Below are 27,093 nucleotides of genomic sequence, written 5' to 3'. Positions count from 1 at the left end.
TAATGGTGGCCTAAGATTTTTGGACAGTACTTTAATTTATAGACATCCGCTGATTTCCATTCATATGAGAACATTTGAGGTTCCCAATTGAACCTTTATTTGAAAAGAATATTTGCATTTCACTTGAAAGTGATGAATAACCTGATTTTAAATTGTTCGATTAGAAAGAAATCTTTGAATTTTCTTTCATTTAAGATTTGTACTCTTAAGATTTGTTAAATAAAAGTAAAAAAAAACAAACAAAAAAACACACAACTTTTCAAATACACCCTGGTAGTGTGCTATGGGTCATCAGAGGTCCCCAGACCCTCATTTGAGAACCACTGGTGTACAGTATTAAGATCTCTCATGAAAGATGAAAGATGCTTCGTTTCGAGGTTAAGAGATGCAATATTTTACTATCTATCTGCTTGACTGACAGTCAGTTAATCCACACTTTAAGCTACTGTATATTTTAAGATAAAAACAAAGGTGATTTTTTTCTGATCCAGCTTCTCAAATGTGAGATGTTCTAGGTTTTTTTTTCTTCTGCTTTAGTCTTCTGGGACAAAGTGAATGTAGCTTTGAGTGTTCTAACTTCTAGAGAGATAAAACCCACATACCTGAAAAACATTACAATGCCACTGGGAACTTCCCTCCTCCACGTTTGTCTGTCGGCCTGTGAGTAATAAAACTAAAAAAGTAAAGGACGTGTTTTGATGACATTTTCTGGGGATGTAGGTTATGGCCCACATAGGAAATTATTAGAATTTGGTGGTGTTACAGATAAAAAAAACTGTTGTTAATCTTGTGAGATAGGGATCTTGTGGGGAAACTGTGCCAGCTTGGTTGGGGTTTCTGCTACCTTGTTGTCACACTCTACGGCCAAGCTGTGTTAATGTGTGTCAAATGTACCTGTGGTTGTCTGGCATGCCTTCTGTTTATGAGCTGTGGGAAAATGACATCACTGTACTGATGACTCACCTTTTTTTTTTTTTCTTTTAAAAGTCATCACAGTAACAACGCAATTAAACAAACAATCAAACAAACATTGTGGGCATTGTGAAAAGAGTTAAATAATTTTACCATGAAGTGTCGAGTTAACTACTGTAAGCATAATGTAGAGAATACTGCATATAGTTGAACAAAAATACACGTAAGGTAAAATGAAATGAATAATATGAATAAATACATCAATATAGTGGGATGGTTATAAAACTAAACCTCACTTAACAGCTCCCATATGCGTGTCACAGTGCATCACAGCCATTTCTAAACACAGTAAACGAAGGACGATCTGTATATATATATACAACTGAATTAATGTGTAAGTGTTTTTCTTCCTTCGTTACATACAGGTATTATCTCAAATATACTCTCTATATAATATTCACCAGTTTCTCCAATAATAAAATAAGGATCAGGCATTGGTATACTTTCACACATGAGGCAATACTTGGACATTTGCACAGAGAAGTGCTGATCCTTACTCTTTACATTCACAAGATCATTTGTTGCTTTGATAAAAAAAATTGCTTTATTAATGGAATATGTTGCAGAAAGACTGGAAACTAACTGAGTTGATTTCATTAAGTGCTTCTAAATCCAAACTCAACAAGATGCACTTGTTTTCATAATAATAATAATCTGGTTTATTTGTATTGTTTGTCTTTCGCTTGTGTTTTAACATTAGTAACTGAGTGTTTTGTATTTGCTGCTGCCTACCTATAAAAAATAGGTTCTTAATCTCAAAGTTGAACGATAAGCATTTATTGGGTAGAAATCCCGTGTAACATTTTTAGATGAAGTTCTTAAAAAAGTAAGTCTGGTGATGATGTCGTCACTTCCTGTCATCCGTGGTTTCTTACATCCGGAAGGTGGGGCTTTTGTTGCAGGAGCGGTTAGTATTTGGGAAGCCAATGCTTCGGTATTATCCTCTATATCAATGCAGCCATCAAGGTAGCACCAACCGAGGGAAGAGATACAAACCCTGATTTAGGTGAGGCTTCGAAAATGTTTTTTATTATTATTAACGCAGAGGAATAAATGAGTGTGTCTTTGTTGACAAGGCCGTCGGAGAGTGGAAGAGAAAACAAATAAAAGCACAGCTGTTTTAGGGAAGGTACGAGCGACCGGTGGACACGGGCTGACCGGGGACAGATTAGTGTTAATGCTTTAGTTGGTGGTATACTAATGTTAAACATAACATTCAACGTAAATATAGTGGTGGTTCAAGATTGGTTAGCCACTTGGCTACTGCGGTTAACTAGCCTCAGTGAACTGATGTGGACTTCTCCTTTCATCACTCGCGACTCCGTCACTGTTAACGAATGATATGAACTATTTTTATTTATTAACGCTGAGTTGTAACGACGGATTTCTAACAACTAAAGTCGTAGTTAATTAACGAGCGTCTGTGTCGGTTAGTGTTAATGTCCGTGCCGTTAACTCACTCCTGTGGTGTTAGCTTACAGCGCCTACTGTGAACTTTAAGAGTGGATTTATTTTGTGTTCTTTTTCAACAGCTGTAACTGGCCCTGTCGCTGGGATTAGTTGCTGGTCGCTCATATTAACTGCTATAATGTGTTTATTTTGCGCTGAAAACTGACCCCACTCTGAGATGACACACCCAGATTTAGCTCATGTTGTTTTCAGCTGGTGTAATCTTTAGTGTCAGCAGAACTCACTCTGCTGTCTTTATTAGCTGTGGACAGACTAGTTATAGACAAACATACTGGTTTCTCTTTCTCCTTTGTTATATGAATGTGTCATAATGCAGGTGTTACCCAGCTTTTTTCAAATCCATAAAGTTGAATCTTAATTAAAGTATAATCCCCTTTATCCTTAGGTGTGTGACAATACTTTATTATTTATCTTTTTGTATTTGTGCATTGTAATAAAAAGCAATCTTACCATGAAAAGGCAGAAGAATCTACCTAGTGAATTGTTTTGAAGCCTGCATCTTTGCAGTCATTCCAATATCTTATAATTGATAATAATTATTATTTGAAGATTGGGATAATGTAAGATTCAAATTTTTTTCCACGTCATGCCCACTGAAATAGGTTAAATGTTATATCTCAATGTAACGTAAAGTGATTTCAGTGGGAGTTAAAAACAGTCACGTAAACTTGATATGCAAATGTTATATTGTCCCATGCCAGACGTTTCTTATTCCTGAGAACTTGTAACAACAGTGTATGTGACCACTGGGTGAAAATACGGAAAGGTCAGAGTAGTGTAGAAACATAAATGTGTTGGAACTCGAGTCAACTCTTGTTTTGTTTATGTTTACATATACACACACACAGTTTTGTGATGAAGTTGTATTTTGTGTTGGGCCGTGGCTGCTGCGTTTACTGATGCTCCTTTTTCTGCGAAGGGTGTAACCTTTTCACTTATCAGCTCTTTTAGTTGTTTTGAGATAGGAAGAGGGGGTTGAGTTGAGGGAGTAAAAACATGGGCATGTTTAATGTTGTTGACATTGTTATTTGAGGAAAAGTGACTTCTTATTTAAACATGCATCTTGTGTCTTAAAGGCAAGAACGGCCTTGATTAAACAACCTGTTTCTGTTTCATACTTTTTGGGCCTATACTTTACACCCCTCAGCTAATATTATTGCAGTTTTGTGACCTTAGGTTTGAGAAATCTGGCACAAATTAGACAATTGCCAAAAGTTTTGTTTTCTTGAGTTAAACACTGAATCCACTTCAGCCCTTTCAGTCCTAGCATTAACAACCATCGTGAAGACCTAATGAGTGGGATTAAACATGCAGACCTGACGTCCATACTATGGCTTTATTAATGACTTTTGGAAATGTTTTTTATTGAATTTCTCTGCATTTATTAGCTTGAGGGAAACAAGTTAACAGCACTTTGTAATAATTTACAAATTGTATTGTTTTTTAAGAAAGGTGCATTGTGTGTGTGAGATTTTGTCATAACCTATAAGACAAGGTGAGTAAACACACTTGTTGACCACACCTTGAGGAAACCTCATCTTGTGGATCTTGTGTGGTGGCTGTTTAAACCTGTGAGCCAGTCCACCATATCATCATGAATGACACGCAGTCCGTCCCTTGTTAATGACTCAACACAAAGTGATCACACCTATTCAGTTAAACAAATTCAGGAAATGTTTGACACAGTCTTTTAGGGCTGAGGTTTTTAAGCAGATCCAGATTTTGTTTTGGAACTGCTGGTGATGTATTTTTTATGACTACATCATCCAAGTATTCAGTGTTTTCCCCAACGTAGCGTATAATTATTTCTTTCACAATCTGCTGTCTGTCACTTTTCAGGAAAACGCCTGAAACAACATTCTGACCATCACAGGAAGTACAATCTCTCTTGCGACATCCAGACAATTACAATAGGATGTTGCCTCGATTGGCATATTAACCAACATTGGCAGCTTTCTACACACCTGTAGATATAGTATATAGTAAGGAGTGATTTCAGATTTGGAGAAATGTCACAGGGATGAACTCACCCCACATACCTCTTTTGAAGACTTTCTGAAAGTTTATTCTTGTGCTTTAACCACTTCCATGTCTCAACTAAAGAAGGATTGTCTCGATACATTTTCTGCATAGCTTAATCCCCTTGTTTTCCAGTTGGCTCATATCTAACAGCTCCATCTGCTTTTTATGATCAGTTTTTCATTTTCTGTGGAGGTTCTGGGTTCTTGGTATGTATGACACTGGAGTCAGAAAACCATCTGCTAATGATGTTGGCAGTGAAAGTGGAGGGCGAGGGCAGAAAGACTAGTGTAAGGCATTTTTACTGGACTTGTGTGAGTGATTATGTGCAGGAGATGGTGATGTAGATAAGTGCATACCAGGCCACCATCAATTGTCTGTTGTCTGTCAGCACGGAGTAAGGGAGGTTCATATATTTTGCTAGACTGTCAGTTAATTACAGAATAAAACTATGCATTTTTGATTTAAAAAAAATATGCTCGTATGTACAATGAAAAATAAACTGGGAATTGTCTTTTTTATTACAGAATATTGTTTCTATTACAGTGTTTGTTTCATAGCTGCCTAGGAGAATCATTATGTTTTACCTTGTGTATGTATAAAATTATAAAAATGGGCCTGCCCTTGGCTTAGTGGAAAGGGAACTTGGCTTGTTATGTGGCCGGTTCAAATCCCGGCAGGCCAGTCCCCAGTACTCCAATTGATTGGGTTAATTGGACACACACACAAATTGAGCCTGTGGCGACTCCTAGAGAGGGAGAAGCCAAAATACAAGTATATAAAATGTTAAAAAAGCAATCAGAGAGAACTTTACAAGTACCATCGGGGGAATATGAGCTGAGAGAAGATAATCCTTTATTGGTCTTTTGCATTGAGCAAATAGCTTTTGTCTTTTGCTTTTTAAAAGTTAAATTGTGTTTTTCAAACAGCAAATTCCAACTCTTTTTCAACATCTGTGAATCACGCAGTTACACATTCCTTTTTCCACAGGAAAATTAATTACTTTAAAAGTAGAGTGCTTTTTCTTCCTCCAAGGCAATCAATTTGACATTCTGCCATGCGGTAGATGTGATTGCTGTGTGTAGGACCAGTGAGGAAGAGCAGTACATCCTGTTTCCTACAGGAAGACTAACATATGCAAATATTTATTTGGGGAATATAAAGATAAATCAACTTTTTTGATGCATCAGTTCCCTTAACCCACTGAACCCAGCCATCCTGTAACCAGTAACTGTTCACCTTAGTCACAGGCTAAATGTGTTGGCCTCTTATGTCTCTAAAAATGCACAAGAGACCAGTTCTGCAACACTATTTTGACAATAGATTTAATTGTTTGAGTCTTTTCTTAAATAATGAAAACAAGCTGTTGGATTTTTCAGCATCTTAAATGTGAATATTTTTTCGTTTCTTTGCTTCATACAACAAAGAAAGCATCAAAAGGGAACAATATTGGTTTGTGGACGAAACAAGGCACAACATGAGATGATAGGAACATTGGACAGTTTTTAACATTTACTTCCATTATATGCACCCAACAGCTAATACATTTTACACTACAGGTTTAAGTGTCAAGTATTTAGTCTGACCTACGCCTACACTCTAACAATAGCATGGCCCTGTTTCACGTAAACCTAATTAATTTTACTGGTAAAACCTGTGTGTTTGTCCTACTATTTCATGTTGAAAAATATCTGCCATGAAAAAGGTCTATTACCCCAAGTTTAATCAAGACATACTTAAGGATTACATACACATGTTATATTCATTTCAATTGCAAATGGTCACAGATCAGTAGTGTATGTGCAGCACTGGCAGATTTGAAATCCCTCTTAAAGCCACCCTTTCACTAACGTGCACTGAGAGTTTTGTCTCAGCCTCTGAAAGTATTTACCATACAGTATGTATAAGCTGGTGATAATGACAGGAGGATTTTACTGTGAGCGGTGTTTACTCCTGCTCTCTTTATTATGTCAACTGTGCTAAAGCTGTTGGTCACAGTGTGCTCTGTTGTTATGGGATGTAAATATTACGTTGCAGAAGGGCTTTGACTTTTTAAGGCTTCCCAAAATGTTCACTAGTGCACTAAGGAGCAACGTTTATTAGCACTGTAGGCTCATGAATACATCCAAGCTCTGATGGTGGGGAGATATGATATCAGGGGATATTGGATAGCTTTTGGTACTGTCATAGTTTACAGCTCTGCCAATTTTAGAGTGTGATGGCACCACAAGCTCCGTGCATGGTGTAGGTGGTGTGTTAACTAAGCCTGTTTGCTGTCAGGCTAATGGAAAAATATATAGCAAGTGAGAGATAAGTGGGCAGTTGGGAGTTACTCAGCAGGGGCGAATAGATTTGTCTACGGATGCATACTGAGAACTGAACTTCTCTTTCTGTCCTCCATGAATCAGCACAGTGGAATGCTTAACTAATGTGGTAGTCATGAATGTTTGGATAATATTGTATCCACTGCCGAGAGGGGAGAAGATTTTGTGTGTTTCAGGCTTAACCCTCCGAAAAGCTTTTGAATAACAATTTCATTGTATGCACTGTTTGTGTATAGTACAGCATCATATTGTAATATTTTGCCTGAGTCACCATTCTGACACTCTGGGAATCGGTGTAGATAGTGAAGATATATATTTGCACCTTGGATGTTTATTTATCAAGAAAGGAAAAAGTGTCCAAAAAAGCAGCTCACTCAATGCTGCTGAAGTAGGAAGGACATTCACAGAGGACTTGGCTGCCTCGTTTCGTCAAAGACTCCTCTGTGCACTCTGCTGTCCAAGAGTTGTTAGTATGCACGGAGCAATTCTCGAAACATTCTTCCTTGTTTTTGTGGTATCCTTGTGTGTTTTTTAGAATGCTGTCTCCTCACTGTCACTGTCCTTGTCAACTGCTACATCTTGACTTGCTGCTTAGTTATTGGTTGTTGTATGATAAACACATTCCAATTGTTGTGCACTCCAGAACATCCATTCTTAAAAACACAGTCAAAATATGTATCTTTTGACTGTGGTGACTCAAATGGAATATGTTGTTCTGGCCACAGGGAGTTGCAAGCTGTCCAGAATCCAGGGGCTCAGCTCTGCTGTCATATTTGCTAGAGAAGCTGGACATTTTCTGTCCTGCTGTGGCACAAAGTGGACAGGACACAACACGAGTTCTGAATTCCAGGTAGGCATTAGTGAGGGAGCGTCGCCTTGCAAGCAACAGAATTTTAAGTGTATCAAGATAAGACGCAGGTTAAGTGAGGTAACTGATGATGAGAAAAATAGTTACAGGGAGATAACTCCTTCTCAGATCTTTGGATTTTGAAAGCTTAGTATTGGGCCCCTGTTTTTTCCATTAGTTAAGGAGAGGAAATGCCCTTACCCCGTACCCTCTGGTTTACTGAGAGAATGGGAAGGAGAGGGAGAGAGAGATTATCTGCAGCTCAGAGATGTTGAATTTCTACTTTCAACTAAATTCAATTATCTCCTCACAGTGGAATTCATGTCTCTTAGTACATTACTTTAAATTTGACCATAGTTAAACATTTGATCATGTGCCTAATACAATTATAAGTAGAAACAAGTGTGGATGGTCTGTAATGTCCAATTGTAAGGAAATGGTCTATTTACAGTTTCTGTCTGATGTCCATTTCCCGATTCTCTGGCTCGGTCAGTTTGTCGTATATTTGTATCGGAGTAATAAGTAAGTCTTGGCAAAACCTCTTCACATCTCTGTCAAAGTGTTGAGCTGTGCAAGGAGGCAAAGCTGACCCATCCTCCAAAGGGAACCACAGCAAATTCCTGTTTCCCTTCATTGCACTGGTGTCATCTATATTTCAGGAGCTTAGCATCTAGAGTGGTCTGTTAGACTGTACCCCCTCCTCTTCATGACCTGATATCCCCTGAAAAGGACCACTATCAAGCAGACTGCAGCTCAATATGTGGGTCAGGGCTCAATATTTATTCACTTGATTTTTCATTTTAACTCCGAGTGCGACTCGCAAGTAGTAATATTATACGGCAGACGATGCCCCATCCCCAAAGTATCTGAACTTCCTTTGGAAAGTATGCACTAAGTACTTTTCTTGTGCTAAGTCTTTTTTCATCTTCAGTTTATTAACTGCAATTGCTTCATTCATAGAAATGAAATTTGCTCGTACTGTTCTTGAATGTGGGGAAGTGAGTAACAAGTAAATAATGTGAAATGGCCTTGATGTTTAAGGCCTGAGTTTGACAGGGGACCTTGTTTGTGTCTGTGTGTCTGTGTGTCTGTGTGTGTTGATATCCTTCCCATAAGCCCTTTCACTGGCCTGGTTACTAATAACAAAGACAGGAAGAGCATAAGTTAGACTTCCCTTCCTGGTTTGAGAGAGAGTGTAACCTTGATGCCACATCCTCACCATGTTGTCATACTCAAGCTTGTGCTCAAGTGGAGGTTAATTAGATTTAATGATTAGATTTGTTTGGACTGTGTGAGAAAATGTCCACAGCTGCACATTTATGTAGAAAATGTTTTCTTACTACAACAAAAAATTGCAGTGCTTATGTGAAACAACAGTGATTTTTTTCTTAGTAGTTAGTTTTTTTCATAGTTTTATTTGCTAAAATGAAATGTTTACTTTCTGGGAAGAGCAGATTATGATGCTCAGTTTTCCTATTAACGTGTCACTGCAGGAGGAGGGAAAATGAGCTTTTTACATGTAGATAAAAATGAGTTGATAAAAGAGGGCGAAGGAAAAGAAGAGTTTGCTCTCAATTTGAACAAGTGTCTATTATCACTGTAGCTCTCCTGGCTCTCACCTCAAGATTGCATTAGATAGTATTTTTGGGGCTGCAACTAATTAATTGATCATTTTCATAATCATTTAATTGAAAAAAATAATCAACAGATTAAGTAATGAATCAGTCAATCGTTGCAGCCCTAGTATTATAGTATACGTTTCAGACATGGCATTGATGGAGCCCAGATAACTGAGTGTTAACACTTGAAGGTGCATTCTGTAAGAATTAGTGAAATCCAATTTGAGAGTGCATATTGTAACAAATGGAAGACTCATCTAAATACTAGGGCTGCAACAGTTATTTGATTAATCAATTATTAGGCAAGACGAGGCCACTGCTAACTATTTTGATAATCGATAATCGATTTAAGTGTGTTTTCAATGATTTAAAACAAGCTTTCTGATTTTTCAGTTTCTTAAATGTCATTAAAACTGAATAGCTTTGGTGTGTGTTGACAAAACACGACATTTGAGAACAACATCATTTCCAGGTTTGTTAAATGTAGAACATTTTTCAGCGTTTTCTAACATTTTACAGACCGAACCCGTACCCGATTAGTCCAGAAAATAATCAACAGATTAATAATAGATTCTGAAAATAACCATTAGTTGCAGCCCTAAATAAAAAAAAATACTCATTCTTCGTCATTCTTCTTTGTTCATATCGTAAGCTTATGGAAGTCAAGGCCCGAAATATCATTCAGTATGAACGGCTTATTCCAAGACTACAAAAAACAAACATTTAATTTTAAAGCAATGACACTTACACAAGCATTCTTATGAACAGTACATTCAATTCCCGTAATAAATGCTCTGTGATACACGCACTTAAAGCTACAGACTGAAAGCAGTAGAGTATGGTCAATCGGCATGTCTAGGTGAGATGATGGGCTTTGACTGTGTGCTGTACTGCAAGAACACAGGATATTGGCAGTTCAGAGAAACCATCCCTTTGGGTTAGAATGCATCCTCTGATCCAGACTGACATGATTTCATTCTTGTCACATTTTCGATCATTGACTTAACAGCTATTGTCTGTATGTCAAGTCCTCTTCTTGTTCAAAATCCAAAGGACACAGGACAACTCAAATTTCCAACTCAATCACTTTTATTTTCCTTTTGGCTTTATCAGTTGATTGGTCTGGACGGTAAATTAGGTTGTAAACCTTGAAAGACAGAAACAAAAGTTACAATTTTAATTAAACATTTTAATTAAACATTTTTTAATGCATTTTAAATAAATGTAAACATTAATTAAACATTTTAAATGGATTAAAGCCTTTTACATAAAATAAAATCGAATTTCATCCATTTTCTACATTTTTTAATAAAGTTTTAACATTTACTATCCTTTTGTATCTTCACCTTCCAAACTCAAAAATGAAATACTGTTTTATCACAAATCTATTTAACTTAAATCAATGCAGCCAATGCTTCAGTGTGTTTTTCAGGCAATCTACAAAGTAAAACAAACTTAAACATTTGAAGCAGCATTTCAAACACCATGAAAGTAAATAAAATGTTTCACCGACCATTGGCGTCTTCGGACTGAACCTATGAGTGAACTTGAGGTCTTCTCTCTGAAGTTTGTTTGACTGAATGGCTGAGTCCCTCAGTGTCTTCACAGGTGCTCCAAATAAGTGACAATGACTGATCAGGTGACAGGCAGTCAGTTTGCTGCTGCTGGTGAACTCTGGGAAGTGTAGTTTTCAGACCCATTCTGAGAGTCAGCTCAACACCTCCCACTTGAGCTCCTGGTTTTTCCAAATCCAGAGGTCACACAAGCCCTTCATTTTCTTGTTCTTCAGCGGGAAGTAGAATGACAAGGCGTCTGACATCTCTATGAAGAATTGTGGCTGGGATTTTGTTTTGAAGCCTTCTGGTTTTTTCACCATTTCCTCTCGTGGGCCCTTCTTTGCCTTTTGCCTTTTTGATGTGAACAGGATAGCTGGGAAAAGTCTTCACAAGCACATCTCTTACAATGCCTTTGCTGTCAGCATTCACACTGACCACTCTAGCCAGCTTGTACTGTCCTCTTAGGGCATTTTGGTCAGCCAACCAGACCACATCTCCAACAGCAACATTTCGCTTTTTGGTGTGCCATTTGTTTCTTATGAACAGATTTGGTCCAGCCAATTGGCTCCACTTCTTCCAGAAATGGCTTAACTCTGCTTGAATATGTTTAAGTCTTTTGTAAGGGTACCCGTCAAACTGGAAATCTCCAGGGTCTCCCTTTGGATTGGCACGTCCTAAAAGCAGAGAATTCGGGGTGATATACTCTACACAATCTTCTCTGCTTTGAGTTCTTGCATCGATGGGTCTCTCATTTGCAAGGTTGGCTGCCATGAAGAGAAATGTTTGGAATTCTCCCCATGTGAAAACGCCATCTCCACCAAGGTTGCTCAACGCCCGCTTCACTACTTTGACAGCTGCCTCTGCTGCACCATTCCTATGGGGAGAGTCTGCAGGATGGATTTTCCACGACCATTCTGTACCATGCTTGGCAGCTGTATCTTCAAGTTCAGACCTGTTCAGTCGGTCCAGGAATTTGTGAAGCTTCTCCAGAGCAGGTCTGGCTCCCACAAAGTTAGTGCCAGGGTCTGACCAGAGTTTCCTGGGGTGCTCCTCTCAGTGAAGTGAATCTTTGATAGGCTAGCAGGAATCCTTCAGATGACATGTCACTCACCACTTCAGTGTGTATGGCTCGAGAAGCCATGCAGCAGAAAACTATCCCCCATACTCTGAGTCTAGCTCTCTTCTTGACCTCATCTTTAACTTCATAAGGGCCGAACAGATCCATGGTGGTGAATTCAAAAGGTGAAGCTGGGCCTGTTCGCTCTAGAGGCAGGTCAGCCATGATTTGTTGACACTGTTTTGCCTTGTTTTTCCTGCAGACCACACAGCTGTCAACCATTTTCTTGGCAAGTCTACGGCCTTTTATTATCCATGCTTTCTTCCTCATCCGGAGAAGGGTTCCTGCCACTCCTTCGTGGTTTGCTTTGTGGGATTCTCGTGCCAGCAATGTAGATACCCATGCTTCAAATGGTAAAACTGGCACTGCTGTCTTATCTTCGTTGAACGTCTGAATTCTGCCTCCACAAACTAGCAGTCCAGAGTTCACATCTTTGTATACTGCCAGTCTGCTTAGAGTTGTGTCTGAAAAAGATATACCTTCTTGAGCTGCGAGAAAGAGGTCCTTGAGTGCATCTTCATGTTCTTTGACAGTCAGCATAGCTTGCTTGGGTGATGTTACCTCCCACTTTGACAGTTTAGGGGCCCGGCACTTCCTCTTCAGCCACTGCTTGGCAGCTAGACAAACCCAGGCAATCACTCTCACCAGTTTGGACAGGCTACTGAATCTTCTTACTTCTACAAGATCTTTAACCCAGCCAGTGGGCTTCCTTCTTAGAAGAGGTGGGTTTACCACAGGATTTTCCTCTTGAGTCTCAATCTTTGGAATTTCCTGGATGGCTTGTGGGTCTACTTTCTGCTGACTCCTCCTTGCTTGAGCTCTTGTCGATGCACCTGAGAATGCCTTCCTCTGGAGTTTGTTTACACTCTCTCTAGCATGAGCTGCAACCTCTCCAGCGGATTTTATAGGCCACTCCTCCAATGGCCACTTCAGGAACTCTGGTCCATTTTGCCATGTGGAATTCTCCTTCAAATCTTCAGGAGCGCCCCCTCTTGTTATGATGTCAGCTATGTTTAGATCTCCAGGGATCCACCACCAGTCTTGCATTAGTCCTGCCTTCTGGATTTCACCCACTCTATTTGCAAAGAAGGTTTTGTACCCATAACTGACTCTTTGTATGGCTCCCAAGACTGTTTGACTGTCAAGTAGATGGAACCATCTCTCAATCTTCATTCGAGCATGCTTTTCCACATACTTCCTGATCCTGGCTGCAAAGACAGCACCACAGAGCTCAGCTTTTACAGCTTCTCCCTTCTGATCCAGAGGTGTCAGCTTGGCTTTTGATTCAACAAATCGAACTTCAATGCCTTCTCTTGTCTTCCATCTTAAGTACATCACAGCTCCATAGGTCTTGTCACTTCCATCAGAAAATGTAATGCCCCAAGGTTTCCCTTCCCAGCCAGCTGGTGTGAGGCTCCTGTGGAATTTCACCTGTCCAAGCTGCACATATTCTTCAAAAAGCTGTATGGCTTCTTCTCTGAGGCTTTCTGAGAGAGGTTGGTCCCAGGTTTCTTGGGTTAGTTTCCCACCCCCTCCCTCTTGGAATGCTTTTCTCACAAGAATTGCTCCCTTCTGTTTGGCAGGTGTAACTAAGCCAATTGGGTCGTACAATCTAGCTACTTGGCTTAGGAGATCCCTCCTTGTCAGTGGATTAGGTGTCTCAGTTCTCACCTCCTCCTTGAGAAGATCTTTTCCAACTCTCATTTTCTTCTTTCTTTTGGAAAAGTTAATTGAGGTTAACATGTAGAGCTTATCTTCATCCACTTGGTAGCCGATGCCCAAGGCTTTGTTGTCTTCGACCCTCATTTGATTTGGAAGAATTAAGGTTCTGCCTTGTTTCTCTGTTGGACCTTCTGTCTCCATTCCTTGCCTCCCACTTTGCCCTGAACGTACCCATGGTTTGAGGATGAAACCCCCTGCTTTCAAGATCTCTTCAACGTTCGCTGTGATTTCGTCCAGTCTATTTAGGTCGTTCTGGGAGGTTAAGAGATCATCCACATAACTGTCCTCTTCAATGACTCTGCGCTCATCTTCCAAGTGCATGAAGTTCGGCAGCCGTGCTGTTTCCCTCATAGCCAACTGAGCAATGCAACCAGCAGGTCTGTCCCCAATGTTGACTCTGGTAATGGCATAGTCACTTATCTCTCCATCAGGGCTGTCCCTCCAGAGGAACCTGTGAAGATGCATCTCACGCTCCTCCAGCCATACAGAGTTGTACATCTTTTTGATGTCTCCTAGAGATGCATGCATCCCTTCTCTGAACCTCAGCAGGACAGCTCTGATCGGGTTGAGAACGTCTGGTCCCTTCAGAAGAACATCATTCATACTCACGCCTTTGTATTTCTGGCTACTATTCCATACAATTCGAACTGGTGTCGTCACTGAATGAGGGTTTGGTGCCACCAGGTGGCTTACGTACCACACTGGTCCGTTCCACTTGTCCATGATTTTGTTGGAGAGTTTCACGGCTGCGCCCCGTTCAACCATTTCGTTAATCTGGGTAGCATATGCGACTTTCCAGTCTGGCTCTCTACTTAGTTGCTTTTCCATCCTTAAGAAACAAGCCTGGACAGCACCTTTGTTGTTTGGGAGAGAGGCAGGATCTACCGTCCAAGGATACTTTGCATCCCAATGTGGAGCTGCTGTGTGAGCATCCCCCTTCTTGTAGGTGAGGCCTCCTTTAATGATCTCAAGCTCCCTCTCCTCTGCCAGGGTCATTTCTTTTCCTCCTGGTGGACAGTTTCCACATCGGCATCCTCCACATTTTGGCTCACATGCGGCTCCGATGCTGTCCCAGTGCCACCACTCAAGGAACTCACGGTTGCTGGCAGCTGTAAATTTGGTCTGAGCAAAATCCTTCTGCTGTAGCTGGGCTGTGTCAGTTGTTAGACTTGCGACTTCTTGATATTTGGCAGCTGCTGCCCTCATGGAGCGAGCAAAGTGTGTTTTGGACTCATATGCTGCAACCTCCACTTCTTCAAACAAGTCGGGATGTGCTCCAGCCACTGTCTTCCCTAATGGACTCTCCCACAAGACGAGGTCTCCGATTATTTTTACCCTCTGGGGAGCCAGTCTTCCCTCTCGGTGGCTTATGAGAAGTTCGACCTCTTCTGGCCTTTCCAACTCTTTAAGTTTGACTTCTGGGAAGAATTTTTTCAGCTTCTCAGGTTCAATTACTTGATGCACTCTGGCGATTTCATCCAAGCCGTAGCAGACCATTTCATGAGCTCTTTCCGTCCCTTTTGGAGTCTTGACTCTGACTTTGAGGAGATACCTTCGTGTGTTCACCTTCATGGTCATTCCACCAACTCCATGCACAACTAAAGTTATCTTCTCATTTCTTAACCTCAGTCTCTCAGCAGCCTTATGGGTAATGTAGTTTGTATCTGAAGCAAGATCAATTAAAGTCCCAATCCTCTGCCCTGCGTTTGCAGTGACTTGCATCAACATCATGATGACAGGAAGTTCAGAGACCCCATTTCTCTGCAGTAGCTCAGATTGGCCTGAAGCGTCGAGTGTCACTGTGTTTTTGTTTGTGTTGGTGAAAGCCTTTCTGCATCGATCTGCCATTTCTGGGGAAAGTTCTGATAAGATCTTCTCTTGTTCCTCCGTTAGCTTGCTTTCACCTTTGCAGTCCTTTCCACTTTTTCTCTCTTCCCCTCTTTTGACTTCTCCTTTTGGGCAGAGGAAAAAATGGTGGTCTGGGGCACCACCTTCCCTTTTACAGTCTTTATTTCTGCATAGGAAAGTGTCTCTGCAGTATCCTTCTTCATCATGGTTTCCAAGACATCTTCTGCATGCTCCCAGCTTTCTCAATACAGCTTTCTTTTCTGGTAGCTTAAGTTTTTTGAACTTTCTACAGAAGAAGATTTTGTTGTTGTGCCCACTATCACCACAGATACCACATACCTCATCAAGCTCTTCTTTCTTTGTGGTTTTTGTTGAAGCAATCTTCCTGTCATACTTCTTGTCTGGAAGATCTGATTTCTCCATCTTCTCCACAGTTCTGAGCTGTTCAAGTCTCTCTAGTATTTCTTCTTGACTTTTCAGGAACTTCAAGAGCATGTCAAAGTGGTTGTCTGATGTGACATTGTTTCTGGGTTCAAACATGAACATCAACCAGTCTCTTTTAATAAAGTCAGGCAACTTACTTTCAATTGATTTAATTACCAGTGGGTTATTTATGGCTCCAGAGTTTCCTAACTCTGTGAGATCCGCTAGGGCCTTCTCCACTGACTGAATGAGGTCAATGACCTTTCTGGGCTGGTTCCCCTTCACTTGTGGCATCTTCTCCAGCTCTTCAAGTATTTCCACAGTGATGGTTGACTTGTTGCCATATCTGTTTTCCAGGACTCTGAACATGTCATTGGCATTTGTGTAGGTTGAAAGCCTGAGGTCCTTTGAGATTTTGTCATCCACACTTTCCAAAAGTTGAATTTTCTTAACTTCAGTTGATCCGGATGGCTCTCCCTGCTTTTGCAGACTCTCCCAGTCTTTCCTCCATCTGTGATATTCCCTCTTGCTTCCATTGAAGATAGGTAGAGTGGTTGGCTTGATTCTCACTATTGGTGTGAATGTTGCTGGTTGGGGTAGTAGTTTCACTCCTGTGCCTTGCTCATTGATCGTCCGCGCAGTGGCAAATTCAGCTTTCCTTAATTCAAGCCTGTAGTAGGATGCTCTTAGGTCCTTGACTCTTCCACCTAATTCATCCTTTAATTCCACAGGGATCCATCTCTCCCATGTTGACATTGCTGAGATGGCTTCCTTTATTCTCTTGTCCAAGAGAACGAGGTGCACTTCATAGCCCTCTAAATTGGCACTTTCCACGGGTACATCAGCCGCTTTGTCATTGGCTTTTTCTGCTTCCAGGATTGCCACAGGAAGTTCACTTCCTCCATACTTTGACCACAGGTTTGTTTGAACAATGTCTCTTATTTCTTTCAACTTTGTTTCACCTTCTTTTACAGATTTATCAATGTCGGCTTCTTGCTGTACATCAAGACCTGCGTCCTCGTCTTCAGTTTTAATGTCAGCCTCCAATCCAATCCTGTAGTCCTCATTGGCATCGAGCATCTTTCTGAAGCAGTCTGAAAGCTTAATGAACTCCTCCTTTAACTCCACTTGAAGCATGCTGCTTGCTCCTCTTGAAATGAAGTTGGCCTGTCTTGTGAAGCTGCTTTTTGCAATGGTCCTCTCCTTTTTGAGCTGCTGGACCGACTTCCCCAGGATCTCTTCTGCCATCTTGACTTCTGCGTCAGCAGCTTTTACTGGATCTGAAGCCGTTTATCCTCAGGGCCAGGCTGCTCTGCGTGGTTTACAACTGTCAAGTTCTCTTCTTGTTCAAAATCCAAAGGACACAGGACAACTCAAATTTCCAACTCAATCACTTTTATTTTCCTTTTGGCTTTATCAGTTGATTGGTCTGGACGGTAAATTAGGTTGTAAACCTTGAAAGACAGAAACAAAAGTTACAATTTTAATTAAACATTTTAATTAAACATTTTTTAATGCATTTTAAATAAATGTAAACATTAATTAAACATTTTAAATGGATTAAAGCCTTTTACATAAAATAAAATCGAATTTCATCCATTTTCTACATTTTTTAATAAAGTTTTAACATTTACTATCCTTTTGTATCTTCACCTTCCAAACTCAAAAATGAAATACTGTTTTATCACAAATCTATTTAACTTAAATCAATGCAGCCAATGCTTCAGTGTGTTTTTCAGGCAATCTACAAAGTAAAACAAACTTAAACATTTGAAGCAGCATTTCAAACACCATGAAAGTAAATAAAATGTTTCACCGACCATTGGCGTCTTCGGACTGAACCTATGAGTGAACTTGAGGTCTTCTCTCTGAAGTTTGTTTGACTGAATGGCTGAGTCCCTCAGTGTCTTCACAGGTGCTCCAAATAAGTGACAATGACTGATCAGGTGACAGGCAGTCAGTTTGCTGCTGCTGGTGAACTCTGGGAAGTGTAGTTTTCAGACCCATTCTGAGAGTCAGCTCAACAGTAACAATGAAAGACAAAATGCCAAAGTCTCTGAAGGATGAAATGGACATTAAAACAGCCATCATTGTCTGGTTTAATGATCATTTTAATGCGTTGCAACATTACAGTCAAGCCAGACATGCTCTGTATTTAAGTTTTTTGCCAATATCCAATCATTTTTATGGTAATGTCTGCTGATACAACTTAAATCGTCCTCGTTTTTCTGCAGGTTATTATCCAATTGAGAAAATAACTAACATTTATTGCATCCCTGATTTAATAGAGGAGTTTTCTTTTGTGGTCAATGATTATAGTAGGCAAACTGGCAGGTATACCTTTTCCATCCAAAGGCTCTGACAGTCATCTTCCTCTTAAGCCCAGGACTCGCTACCCTCATGGTTTGCCAACGGCAAAGAACGCTGACCACAGCCTCTGCTGGCATGTGTCGAGGAAAGAAATTGTAGTCGCACACTACAACAGACAAGCAACCAGCATGCATGTTCACCCCCTTTGTGAGAGGACAATACTTTCCTTTCCTGCAGATGGTGGTAGTCTATGAAAAAGGGAAACTATAAGAACTATTCAGTGATGGACAGTGAATATTCAGTGTTCAGTCCTCTCGTACAGTGCAATGTTGTTCATGTTGCAGTTAGTTATTATTAATTTGTTATTTCTGTTTGACTGCCCAAATTAAATGAGGAAGTCATTGAGAAGGGTTGATGTATATGAGCTTGTTGGCGTGTGCCCTCTTGGCGCTGAGTCATTAGCTTGCTTCTTCATTTCTGTGTCTCTTCTCATCTTCCGATTGTCTTAACAGCCAATCACGGCCATCTCTCTCCACAACTAACATCAACATTGATTCAGCATATTTAATTGATTGCAAAGCTTGACAAGAACATTGGTGCCCCACCCAGTGCCCCAATGAGGGCTTTGGACACTTCTTCTTTAGTGTTTTATAGCAGTTGGCATCTATATTACTGCCTCCTGGTTCTCTTTCCTTTTGCACACTTTAGCTATATCTTTCCCCATCTGTGACAGCCAAGACATGGCTTGCTGGTACTTCCAGTGTCATCACTTTGCTCTCTGTTGTAAGTTGTGTCTGACAGAGATGGAAGGTGTTGTGGGGTCAGGCAAAAGCTATAGACTGTCTAAGAACAGGGGCTGTTGTAGAGCAGATAAATATCCAGTGATGTCTGTCTTCTATTGAATGAGTTTAGCACATGATGCCCTGCTTTAATGCAAGCCTAAATGTCGCCCCGCAGAGGAGAATGATAGCTTCATTACTACTGATCAGCTGCAATGACCTTTTGATGGCGAACTTTATAAAGATCTAGGATTCATGAGTAGGCAATTTGGCACATTAATGGGAAGGGTGGGGGTTAGGATTCAAGATTTGTTGGAGCAAAGCCTAGTGCCTTGGCACAGCAAGTTACTGTCGCACTGAAAGCTGTTAAGTAACAACTGCCATCTGTCGCTGCACTTGTCCTCTGCACACTTCTGTTCTCTCTGTGTTGAGTTTATTTACTGTAGACGCTATGTTTCCACTTTTGTCATTCACAGGTAGTGTCACAGAGTGCAGGGAAGTGTGTGTGTGTGTGTGTGTGTGTGTGTCTGGGTGTGCCTGTGTGTGAGTGTGTGAGACGGAGGCGCACAGAAGAATCCAGCAATGGCTACCAGCAAGAGTAAAAACCAGAGCTCTTTGGCACTGCACAAGGTGATAATGGTGGGCAGTGGTGGCGTTGGGAAGTCGGCCCTTACCCTACAGTTCATGTATGATGAGGTAAGTCCACAATTTTAAAACCGCTATGGCTTGAAGGTGAGCAGAACAGATAAAGAACCATTCGTTTCAAAAGTAAACATTAGTCACCTGCTCTAACCCAGTTCAAGTTTTCATTATATATCCATTGTTCTAATGTGAATGTCACTGGTAAATTAAGTAGTTGGTGGTTAATAGGTCTGCGCTTTCTGTAACAGCTTCATATTTAAAGCTCCCTGACAGTGGTTTAGCAATAAAACCACTTTTAATGTGATGCAATTGTAAGGAATGTTCAATTTGAAATGGTTGAGAAAACAGAGAAGCTGCTGAGTGTGACTTGAGAGTTTGGCTACATCCATACTACTGTTTTCATTTCAAAAAGTGCCTTTTCAGATAAACACAATCTGCATCCAGAAGAGTGTTTTAGCTCATTTGCAAAAGGAATTTGCATCCCTTATGTGCCTACATGTACAACATGTACTGTATGAGAAGAGAGGAAGCTGATTCTGACATTTGCAGTTGTTTGCTTGGTTCAAGAGAGTATTACTAACGAGACGGAGCAATGGTGAAAAGTAAGAACAAAGATTACTGTCATCAAACCGATGACAAGGTGAAACCGAGAGTACACTTTAAGAGGTTTTCTTTCACAGCTAACAGTTGAGTTGTGGCTGACAAGAACCAGTCAGAAAGTGAATTTCAGAATGAAAGTAACTGCCTCATTGTTTCCAAAGGTCCTGTTCGCCTGTCCATAATAAAATATATGTTTTCAAACAAAAATGGAGTCGTAAGAACAAGATTTTACGAACAAAAGGGGCTCTTTTATCACAGAGGTGCTAAATTGCTGTATCTAAGACTCTGTGACAAGTTGAGGCTGGAGATGGTCACAGCTGGTCTACAGTACATGTGTTAAATAGTAATACTGTATGTCTAATGTCCAAATGCATGTCCATTTTAATCAAGCTGTCCCACTCGCTGTCTCTGCTCATGCTTCACTTGGCTGCATGTGTGTAAATGCAATTTTTCTTTTTATGCGTCACAAAGAAAATGAATGTTTTTACTTTTCACAGTTTGTGGAAGACTACGAGCCCACCAAGGCAGACAGCTATAGGAAGAAGGTAGTCCTGGACGGGGAGGAGGTCCAGATTGACATCTTAGACACAGCAGGCCAGGAGGACTACGCTGCCATCAGGGACAACTATTTTCGCAGCGGGGAGGGCTTCCTACTGGTTTTCTCCATCACAGAGCACGAGTCCTTCACTGCCACCGCTGAGTTCAGGTACTGAAGCAAGCGTGTGAATCGGAGCACCTGTATGTTGAGGTCACAAACTTAGAGAAGAGAACTCCAAGAGATGGTATTTTGAGTGTTGTAGAATATACCTTTGTAAGCAGGGGCCCAGAGCAGCCACTTAAATAGTCATGCCCCTTCAGTTTTTTCCTATTGCCTTTGATCTGTCTGCCAATACCAGGTTCTGAATTAGTAATGCAAATCCAGGTAAGAAGATTGTTTTCAAGTACTTGCACTATAGCTACGCTTTAATGGTCCAGTGTGTGTGTGTGTGTGTGTGTGATTGTCGAGAGTGGATCTGTTGTGGCGGGAACGTTTTGATAGGATTTAGACGGCTTCTCTTCTCATTCTCAGCATGAGCAAAATGCTGAATGCATATTTTAGTCAGCAGCACTGGAGAATCCGCCAAAATGTGAACGAACTAGAGCCAAATAAACCAAATGAATGGCTCGGTCAATTTTTAAAATGTCATCGTTTTCGCACACAACACAACAATGAAACATTCACTCATTTATCCACATAAAGAGAGCTGGTCTAACGACCATAAATACACAATCTGCTTTGTGCCGGCAGGGAGCAGATCTTGCGAGTGAAAGCAGAGGAGGACAAGATTCCTCTCCTGCTGGTAGGAAACAAGTCAGACCTGGAGGAGCGCCGGCAGGTGTCTGTGGATGAGTCACGGGGGAAAGCTGAAGAATGGGGCGTCCAGTATGTCGAGACATCAGCCAAAACCAGAGCGAACGTCGACAAGGTGCAGCTCTACAAATGAATCTGTATAGTGTTGTGTTTTCATATAAGAAGTGCTATTGTTTCTGCATCAGAATGTTGTTTTTAGTCAGATTATCACATTATAATTACATTTGTATCAGTAAAATTCATGCTACTGCTAGTGTGAACAACACTGTGATATCATACCATAAAAATATTATGAATGTATTTACTACTTGGACAGTACTTAATACAACTGTTATACATCTGCTGTCCTCTGTTCCACATTGTTTCCTTTCACCCCAACCGGGCGAGGCACATGAGTCTGGTTCTGCCAGAGATTTCTTCCTGTTAAAAGGAAGTTTTTTGTTTCTCTCCACTGATGCAGAGTGCTTTTTCATTGTGTGAGCTGTTGGGTTTCTCTTCTCATCTTCCTCTGATATTGAAAGGCATGTGCCTTACTATGTAAAGACTTGAATTGATATGTTCTCTCATTTTTCTCCAGGTGTTCTTTGACCTGATGCGCGAAGTACGAGGCAAGAAAATGTCAGAAAACAAAGACAAAAATGGAAAAGGCAAGAACAAGAAGAACAAGAAGAGTTTCAGAGAGAGGTGTTGTTTACTTTGAACTCTTCATAGACCTTAATACGTCCCGCAATACAACTGTGAAGTTGGGGAGCAAAGCAAAGCGTCCTTGTAATTGTCATTCAAATGAAATGTAATCTTTTTTAATAGCTGTTTATAGTGTAGTGTCCTTTTGGTTTTTTTTGTGTGTTTTTAATTGACTTAAACTGAGTAGCTGTTGGAAGATAACCACTGTTGTGACTGTGACTTGGATTACAGTGCTGGTAAAGCCAATGACCAAACTGCCACAGACAATATCTCTGCTGCTCAAGTCTTCACTGTTTAACTCAGTGATAATACTGCCTTTGACTTTGGTTCAGTGTTTTACAACAGAATTATTCTCAACTAAACAGTGCCCTTGAGTTCTTAACCCAATCATAATTTTAATCTGCATATTTTTTCCCCTCGCCATTGAACCTTTGAGTTTATGATGACCAATTTACTGTAACTCTAATGCTGGTCTCTGTCATATTTGTAATCAGCGATGATGACAGTGACTTGTCGTGTTGAAGATGTCGGCCTCATTTCATTTCTTTCCAGTTTGGAGCATGTTTGGAATGACTGTTGAAACGCTTTCAACTGTGTTCATTTGTAAGGCTGCTTTCAGTTTTGTTTTGTTTTGTTTTGGGGTGTTTTTTTTCCCAGTACATCCTGTGATTTGTGGATTTCTGACCACAGACAAATCATGAGTGTACTCAGAAGAGATGTGTTGCCAAACTGGACTGTCTTTCTCCATAAGTAGGCCTTACATGATCTCAAACTAGGCATTGCTGATACTCGCCATGAAAAAAATGGGAGCAATGTTGCCACTTGCACATCACATTGTTGTGGGTAAAATGAGCGGTGATTGAGAGTGGACAGTAGACCTGTTCATCCTCATGTTTCTCTGCCATGTTCATAAAGTCTGGTCCTTCTCACTGCAGGTTACTGCCTGTTTCCTGCGAGACAGTTTTTGACAATCCTGGAGGCCATCCTGCTTCTGGTTCTGATGTCATTATAATCGGTAGCTGCTTATAAATTTTAACAATTCTAATTGCTTGTTTGTTTTTTAGTCCTGGGTCTTTTTGAATAATATGCACTACATTGCCAATACATAAGAAGTGAACTTCTTACTGAACTGTGCCAACGAAAATGACAAAAAAAAAATGCTTATGGCTGTACAGTATGTATATTAATTATTTGAGTGTATGCGCGTCTACCAGAAAACCTGACCACCTTTCTGTCTGTGTGACTGAAGATTTTGACCAGGATGCCAACATCTGAACTGTGGTTTAATCAATCTACCATTGCCTAAAACATTCTTTGAAACGCATCCGTTCTTTTTTTTCCTTTTACTTCCTACAACTGTGAGTGTACTTTAATGTCTCTGCAGTGGAAGTGCTGCTTAATAAATGCTATCCCCCCCTTTGTAATCGCTGGATACTATTTTGTTTGTGAGAACTCTGAAAGCAAACTCGGAGACCGTAAAAGGTTCCCACTGAGCCATTTTTCTTGTAGTTTACGGAGAGTGTGAAGGTAGACATGAAACAGGTATTTCATGAAAAAGTTTCAGTAAAAAAGTGGATTTCACAGAAGACCTTGTGCTGCATATTGCCCTCCAGTGGATGGATGATGGTAATAACTGTGTAATATATATATATACAATTACTTTGGCATTCACCACCAAAGTGAAATGCCACAGTTGTAATTTCCTAAGGCATTCTATGTCCCAGTTTAGTCAAATAACCCACCAGTTACTCACTTTGCATTGATCGTTCCTCTCCCATCTAGGGAAGACTGCCAATGGCTTGTTTTTCCTCAATTTGACAGTGATATAGCATGGCCAGTTACATTAACCTTACATGCTTATCTGACACGACAAGGAATTGAGTAACATCATCCTTGGGACGAGCCAGTTGCAGGCTCTCACCGCTGAACCCCTAGGGACAGCTGAGTCAGTGGAACTTGTTTCACAATGTGAAAACCCCGGGTTGATTACACCACAGGCCATATATCACTTTGAAAATAGTTTTCCTGTGAAGAATAAGAGGAAGTGTCTCCCCTTTGTGTTGTGTTAAAGAAAGCGAAATAGCGCTGACTTACTATGACCACATATCCTGTGGTGTTCAATGTCACAAAGCAGTCTGTTTGAAGTCCATTAACTTTGAGATCCAAATAGGAAACTCTTTTCAAACTTATTTGTGCCTTAGTCAAAAATTATTTCATGGTGACCTAATTCTGCTTCTTGGAATTCTTTTGCTGTATTCCTGAAGGGACGTATGACTTACAGTGATATTTCTATAACCTCCTGGGAATGCAGAGAGCATCTTTTCCAGCAGCATTTCAGCATCAAGTCCCCTTTTGTGTCAACACCAAAATGTCCCTCATGTCCTCAAACTTAATCACCTATTTGTTGGCAATGAAGCTGCTCCACGCTTTGCATCTTAATGGCATCAGAGATAAGAGTCCCTGTTTCGGGCTCTTCAGGAGAGAATTGTATATTTACAAGTATTGATCAGAAGGTGCCAACACTAGACGAATTCCTAAATTCAGTGTTCGCCATGGATGGGCAAAAGTTCAGCGGTATTTAGACCGGCAACATTAATGGAAGCCACATATTCAACATATTAATCTCCACAATTCGTGCCTCCAGTGATGCCTAATAGGTTTGAAAGACTGGCAGCTTTTCCACCACAGAAGTAAAACATGTCACAGTGCTTACAAGCACATTTACCTGCCTGACACTCACCTCTGTGGATTTCCACTCTTCCCCCTGTACCCCTAAGTAGGCAGATTAGGTGGTCTGTTAAACCCACAGGAAGGCACTTATTTAGAAATATATGAAAGGGCAAATTGAGACAGCCTAATGACCGATGCAGTGTCAGTGGCACACTCTGGGGTCTTTTATCATTCTGTAGAGAGGTCCCCCGTCCTCCGAGTAACCCTCATTATACCAGAGCTAATGTTGGGAATGAGGATGTTCAAGTGATAAAGCACCATCACAATCCTTCATTATACAGAAAGAGAAACAGACTCGGTGGAATTGTGCTCGACCTGTAAGATAAATGCAATGGACAGAGAATAACTCCAATTTTAGCTCCTGTGCCACATCCTCCTGTCTGCATTCCACATCTCAGAGGGGGAGACGTGGTTCACTCTCCGGCCATGTGATGGCAGTCTTGGTATTCAGTGCTGCTGTGTGCCGCTTTCTGCATCATTAGTGATCTCACTGTGTTTCACAATAATCCAGCAGTGACGATTTTCTCACTCAATGCAACTGAGTGACATTTAAAAAAAAAAGAATTATTAATTATCACATTGGTGGTATAATGACCAGGTAACCCTCTTTTTAAATAAAATGAGTATATTTTAATACATCAACTAACACAAAGTCAACGTTACATTACAAAAGCAACATTAACTGTAAACTGATGTGCATTACGTTAACTAAAATATTTCCCGAAATAGGAAGAGCAACAGAACAAAAAATAAGTTACTGTCCGCTTTCAACAATACAACAACAATGATTTCAAATGGATCATACAGATGTCAAATAATGTCCATAGTCACCCAGGAACTGTATTGTTGCTATTATCACAAAAAAAAGCAAGAAAACCTATCTGGCATGTCATGAAACATCAGCCAATGTGTCTCCTAGACTGCATTGTGTGGCTATAATAGCCCAACTATCAACAGATCCACTCTACAGCACAAATGACCCGGCACTGAAAGAAGAAAAGCCTGCTTGGACCATCTTTTTTTTTCTCCTCCACTCCTGCCATTTAATAAGACTGAGTCTTTCCTTCAGCCAATTCTCTCCCTCTCTCTCTCTCTGTATATACACCTCATACCCTCAAAGCCCCTCAATCTCTCCCTAGTTTAGTATGTTGTCCGAAATTTGACTAAAAAATCATAGTTTCGTATGTTGTCCAAAATGTAACAAAAAAAGTCAGTTTCGTATGTCGTCCAAAATGTGACAAAAAAGTCATTGTTTACTATGTCATCCAAAATGTGACAAAAACGTCATAGGTTAGTATGTGCTGTGCCAATCTCAGCTACATTGGGCGATAGGCGGGGTACACCCTGGACAGTTCGCCAGTTCATCGCAGGGCCACACACAGATAGAGACAAACAACCATTCACTCTCACACTCACTCCTACAGTCAATTTAGAGTGTCCAATTTACCTATTCCCCACATTGCATGTTTTTGGACTGTGGGAGGAAGCCGGAGTACCCGGAGAGAACCCACGCACACACGGGGAGAACATGCAAACTCCAGGCAGAAAGGCCCTTGTTCAAACCGTGGCTCGAACCCGGTGCTTCTCGCTGCAAGGCGAGAAGCACCTATGCAAGGCGAGAGTGCTAACTACCGATGGCCCGTCATCGGTAAGTATGACGTCCAAAATTGACAAAAAAGTCATAGGTTTATATGACGTCCAAAATTTGACAAAAAGTCATAGGTTAGTATGTCGTCCAAAATTTGACAAAAAGTCATAGTTTAGTATGTCGTCCAAAATTTGACAAGAAAATTTGTATGCCGTCCAAAATTTAACAAAAAGTCATAGGTAAGTATGGCGTCAAAATTTGACAAAAGTCATAGGATTTGTATAATAAGTCCAAAATTTGACAAAAAAGTCATAGGTAATTATGACATCAGAAATTTGACAAAAACGTCTATGGTTAGTATGTCGTCCAAAATTTGACAAAAAAGTCATAGGTAAGTATGACGTCCAAAATTTGACAAAAAAGTCATAGTTTAGATAATGTAGTCCAAAATTTGACAAAAATGTCATACTTTAGTATGACAAAGTCATATGT

At 40.5% G+C, this 27,093-nt stretch overlaps 1 protein-coding gene across 2 annotated transcripts; it reads left to right on the top strand.

Annotated features, from left to right (window-relative positions):
• The first annotated feature begins 1,844 nt into the window (after positions 1–1,844).
• On the top strand, positions 1,845–23,707 carry ralba (v-ral simian leukemia viral oncogene homolog Ba (ras related)). Of its 2 annotated transcripts, XM_044016384.1 has the most exons (6): positions 1,845–1,978; positions 7,511–7,635; positions 19,483–19,702; positions 20,746–20,954; positions 21,537–21,714; positions 22,177–23,707. In XM_044016384.1, the coding sequence occupies exons 3-6, from the start codon at positions 19,589–19,591 to the stop codon at positions 22,297–22,299; spliced, it is 624 nt and encodes a 207-aa protein (XP_043872319.1). In that variant the 5' UTR covers positions 1,845–1,978; positions 7,511–7,635; positions 19,483–19,588; the 3' UTR covers positions 22,300–23,707. The 2 variants fall into 2 exon arrangements, with proteins under 2 accessions (XP_043872319.1, XP_043872313.1); XM_044016378.1 differs by lacking the exon at positions 7,511–7,635.
• The last annotated feature ends 3,386 nt before the right edge of the window (positions 23,708–27,093 follow it).

This window comes from Solea senegalensis, linkage group LG2 (genome assembly GCF_019176455.1).
Source record: "Solea senegalensis isolate Sse05_10M linkage group LG2, IFAPA_SoseM_1, whole genome shotgun sequence".
In the NCBI taxonomy this organism is placed as follows: Eukaryota; Metazoa; Chordata; class Actinopteri; order Pleuronectiformes; family Soleidae; genus Solea; species Solea senegalensis.
The sequence above is the reverse complement of the archived record's forward strand: the minus strand, read 5'-3'. Positions and strand labels throughout refer to the sequence as shown.